Source organism: Medicago truncatula, chromosome 7 (genome assembly GCF_003473485.1).
Source record: "Medicago truncatula cultivar Jemalong A17 chromosome 7, MtrunA17r5.0-ANR, whole genome shotgun sequence".
NCBI classification, from domain to species: Eukaryota; Viridiplantae; Streptophyta; class Magnoliopsida; order Fabales; family Fabaceae; genus Medicago; species Medicago truncatula.
Genome location: NC_053048.1, coordinates 36,837,593 through 36,842,480, shown reverse-complemented (window position 1 = coordinate 36,842,480; position 4,888 = coordinate 36,837,593). Strand labels below are relative to the sequence as shown.

The window sequence follows — 4,888 nt, the reverse complement described above, 5'->3', positions numbered from 1 at the left end:
ATTTGAAACTTGAATCTCTCCACAAAAATCCAGTATTAAATGCTACAGATGAAACTCTCACCCACCCTTTACCCCTAAAAAAAAAAATGCCATCCTAACCCCCCTAAGTTTCTCCCTCATTTTCTCTTTCTCTCCCTCACAAATGGAGAATTCCCATTTTTCTCCTCCTCTTTTTCTTCTTCTTCTTCTCTTTCTCCTCCATGTCCTCTCCACATAGTTTCTTCACCAACCTTGGCCTTGGCTACTCCATAGCCATAACCCTAGCTTTTCTCGTCCTCCTCGCCACTCTCATCCTCTCTTTCTACCTTTGTTGCCGCAAAAACAACAATCCCAACAACAATCTCAACAACAACACTAACACTCTCAACTACACAGAGGGTGTCATTGTACGAACTGACATATTCATAGCTGAAAACGATGAAGAAAACGCAGTGGTGGGTCTAGAAGACAACATGATAAATTCGTATCCGAGGTTTCAGTTCAGCAGAGACAGCGCAACTGTTTTAGGACAGAACACCACGTGTTCCATTTGTTTGTGTGAGTACAAGGATTCGGAGATGCTGAGGATGATGCCTGAATGTCGTCATTACTTTCATCTATGTTGTCTTGATTCATGGTTGAAGCTTAATGGCTCTTGTCCCGTTTGTCGAAACTCCCCGCTTCCGACGCCGCTTTCTACTCCGCTTCAAGAGGTTGTTCCGCTTTCGCAGTATGCTGCTGATCGGAGACGGAGGAGGTGAATTTTCTTTTTCCTCGATTAGGATAATTTGGAGTTTGATTGCGAGATAAATATAGTCTGTTGAGAATTATTTTAGTTAGAGATCAAACTAGGGTAATATTTTAATGATTAGGTTTAATATGGGGAAGAATGATATTTCTATTTGGTTTTATATATGCAAGAATGGGAAGGAAAAAAATTGTTAGTGTTAGGTGTTTAATTATATGTAATTTTTCATAGGGATGTGTTGATTAGTATTTCATATATAAGATCAATTCAATTCAAGTAAATGTTGTTTTCTACTTTATGAAATTGTTCGTTTATTTGTTGTACAAATTTTTTGTCTAACACCACTATAGCGACATTAGTGTAGTTCATGGGAGTGAGATTATTCTTACTACCCCAATTGCCCTATGTTTACTAGTAAACCATTGAAGGTTAACTCTATTGTGTTTATTTGGATAAATTATTTGCCACAGTCATGTAAATTTGGAAATCTAGATGTGTGACTTGGATTCTCAATAGCAAGGAGAATTATGCATTCACGTAATATAGATTAACGAAAATCGTTAATTATAGTCATACGATGAAGAGTATTTTACTTGTATGTATGTTTTAAAATGTAACTCAAACTATAAACCATACACAAATGGTTTTTTCTAGATTACCTTTAAAGAATGGTGGGTAATTTACCCACCAACCAATGAAAATGGGCAACTTTTACGGTACACTCACAAAATGAGGTGTGCCGGTACTCCTCCTTCTTAATTTTATAAATGAATGATCATTTTTTATGTAGTAAATAACTATTTGTCAATATTTATATTTTATAGAACAACATTTCATAAGAAAAAATATCATTTAATTGTTTATAAGAATCATAGTAACTTTTTTTACATATTATCGTAAAAAATAATGAATGTTCTCAATTATGAGTGATAAAAATTTTAAAAAGTAAAAAATTATTTCGTTGACTATAATTATAAATGATAAAAAAATAATATCTTTTTTTTTTCAAAAAAAAAAACTCATTTAACTATGAATTTAAAGAGTTAGTGTACTAGTACACTCAAATATAGTGGGTGTACCATAGAATTTGCCATGAAAATGATCAATTTGTTGGTGGGGTCAAGATAGTTCATGGATACCACTTAAAAATGTGCTTATGTGGCTAATGTGTATTAGTTGGCGTAAATTACCCATCATTCTTCCATGGATACCCTAGTTGTCACCTACACAAATTTTTCATCAAACGACTTAGATTTCCCACTACATTAATTCATGATGGGCATAGTCTCCGGTGGATAAGTTTATTATTTCTCTCACCGTAAGCACTGTAGCAATGAGTTACCGTTCAACGATCTTGGTTGTCCATTACTTTAATATTATATCGCATGGAAAAAAACTCACTCACTTATAGTGAGAGACATGATAAACTCATCCACCGGAGACTAAGCCTCTTTTGTGTCCTATGTTTTATCTCTTGATTTATGAAGTCAATAGTAATTTGAGCCACACAAGTATGATTCTTGTTGAAGCCATTATTCTTATTCCTCTTGATCCTGTTTAATAGGATTTTGGTTGTATTTGTTTTCCTCTTTGGCTCAGTTTCTTTGGGAACAAGGTACAACTTTTTTGTTTTACTTTTTCCCCACTCATGGACCCATTTGTTTGTTGTGATTTGCAGACCACTTGTTTTCAATATCAGTTGATTCTTCTGCCGATGTGATAAACGATCTCATCTGTTATTATGAGATTGAATGGTTCATATTACACAATAATGAAATTAATTTTAAATGGTCTCAAGCGTTAATTTAAGAGCGGACGATTGAAATTAAAAACTATAATGTAATAACTCCACCAAATCCAAATCCTTCGCTAAACTACACCTACTTGATTTTGAATTTTTAGTGGCTTCGGCTTTCTCCGATGATTGTTTCCCATGTTGCACTACTCTGTAGACACTTACACAGCAGAACTGTGACGTCCCTCGGCAGATTTGTGTCTGTCTTGACGATAAATACACCATTAGGTTCTGGTCTTTCCAACCTCTTTCTTACATCATGGGGGCAAACCTTCCCCATCTTCATCTACAAGCTTAGGCTCCAATGGTGCATCAAAGTTAACGAGATTTTACATCACAAGCCGGTAGATCGTCTTTTACTTTTGTATTGGTGTCCCCCATATAACTCTTTAAGGATTCCAAGAAGTATGTGTGGAACGCTACTAGGTCATACTCCATTGCCCCTACTTTGCACAAAGTTTTGGTAGTGTGAGTCGTGTAATGATGCAAAATCAAACAAATAGTGTATAGTTAAATGAACTTAAACTATGGCCCCGTTTGGATTGACTTATTTTAAGCTTATGTGAGTTTATCTACTAACATAAGCCCTTTCAGATACGTTTGGGTAAATAATAAAAATAGCTTATATATTTCATAAACCGCTTATACCATATTTTAATAAGCCATAATTTTGAGCTTAGCAGATGGCTTATACGGAGCTTATGTCAATACATGTTATCCACTTTGATCCTCGCATTTCCTTGAACTTATAACATTAGAGCTTATAGACTAGAGCTTACATCATTCTATGGTTTTCAAAACCATAGAGTTTTGAAAACCATAGAATGGCTCCAAACATAAAGAGTTTTGGAACCTACACTTCTAGGCTAGTAAACATACATGGAACCATTCTATGGTTTTCAAAACTGAACCGCAAACTCCTTTTTTAAAACCTTGAACGTGGAGTTCAATATAACTCGTAAAATAATTTTCATCTAAAACCTACACATCTATGCACTAAAAATACAAAAAGAGCCATGTTCACACATTCAAAGAAAATATTTGACATTATTAATTTCCACCTTTTATGTGAGATACGAGGAAAAATATACTTCAACTTGCTTCTGGGTTGAACACGTCGGAAATCTTACGTTTTAACTTGTCAAGAGCGAAGGGCAGAGTACATACGAGGCTAAATTTTCAAAGAAAAGATAATGCAAATTATATTAAAAATAAGAAACAACATCGTTTGATACAATACATTACAATCAAAATCTCGTCTCCTATCCATTTGTTGAAAATAAGTTAAAATGACATCATTGTTAATTGTTAAAAGAACATCTCTTTCTATATAAGTTACAAGATGGTCATTTAGCCATTGATCACTCATTTTGTTACATAGGTTACTCTTCACAACTTTCATATCTGAAAAAACACGTTCAACACTTGCAGTTGCTACCGACAAGAGCAAATCAACTTCAAACCATAGCAAATGTGTTGCATTTATTTGTTTCCAAAAGTTTTACACAAAGATTTGAAAGCCCTTTCAACTTAGCAAATTTTCGTTCAGATCGAACATTTGTAATATAATTCTTAAGTTGATGGTGTAACGCCACTTCCAACACATCTATAAAATTATTTGGATAATACTCAGTCATCCTCAATAATTTGTTCACATCAAAAACTACAAATGACTTTGCAAAACTCAAACATAAAACACATTCTGAAAGAGATAGTTTACTCATTTACTAACTTGTTCTATCGTGTTATATCTATTATTAAAAATGAAAAAAAAAATTAGGGAAAAGTCATGTGGGGATTTAGCCCCACATAGCTCATATGTACATCCGCCCCTGTCAAGAGCACACGTCTAAACATTCTATTTGTTGGTATGCGCACACATTAGACTCGAAATATCTAAATCCCACAACAATTTATTATTGTGATTTTTTTAGGGATTTATTTATAAAATACTTCGGGATTCATTTAAAAAAAGAATCAAATTTTGTATTCCGAAAATGAATCCAATAAAAATGTTGTAATTAAACATATAGGTAATTAATTAGAATTTGAAATCCCTTATTTTGGAGTGATGTAATATTTTGATGATTCGGATCAATATACCAATCATTGATTTCTTCAATATTTTATGACGAGTAGTGAGTGACTTTGAGAGAGATTTGGTATTGTCAATGTGACCAAATTTTGGGGAGGATCGTTAAGATGTATGAAAATATATGGAAATAGAACAGAAAATAGATAACTTCTGGCGTGTTGAAAGAATGGCGTGTGTGACATGTGTTGTCCTCGTGAGTTAACTCAATTGGTAAGGATAATGCGTAATATATACAAGGTCTGAGGTTCAAACCCGGTCACCACCAAAAAGA

At 33.8% G+C, this 4,888-nt stretch overlaps 1 protein-coding gene across 1 annotated transcript; it reads left to right on the top strand.

The window, feature by feature from the left end:
- The first annotated feature begins 39 nt into the window (after positions 1 to 39).
- LOC11426552 (RING-H2 finger protein ATL67) lies at positions 40 to 1,025 on the top strand. Its single transcript, XM_003624054.4, has one exon. It carries the CDS (start codon positions 201 to 203, stop codon positions 738 to 740), a length of 540 nt encoding a protein of 179 aa, XP_003624102.2. The 5' UTR covers positions 40 to 200; the 3' UTR covers positions 741 to 1,025.
- Positions 1,026 to 4,888: the final 3,863 nt, after the last annotated feature.

What these genes read in the sequence shown, in the direction of transcription:
- LOC11426552 (XM_003624054.4), top strand. Translation starts at nt 201, where the DNA reads ATGTCCTCTCCACATAGTTTCTTCACCAACCTTGGCCTTGGCTACTCC.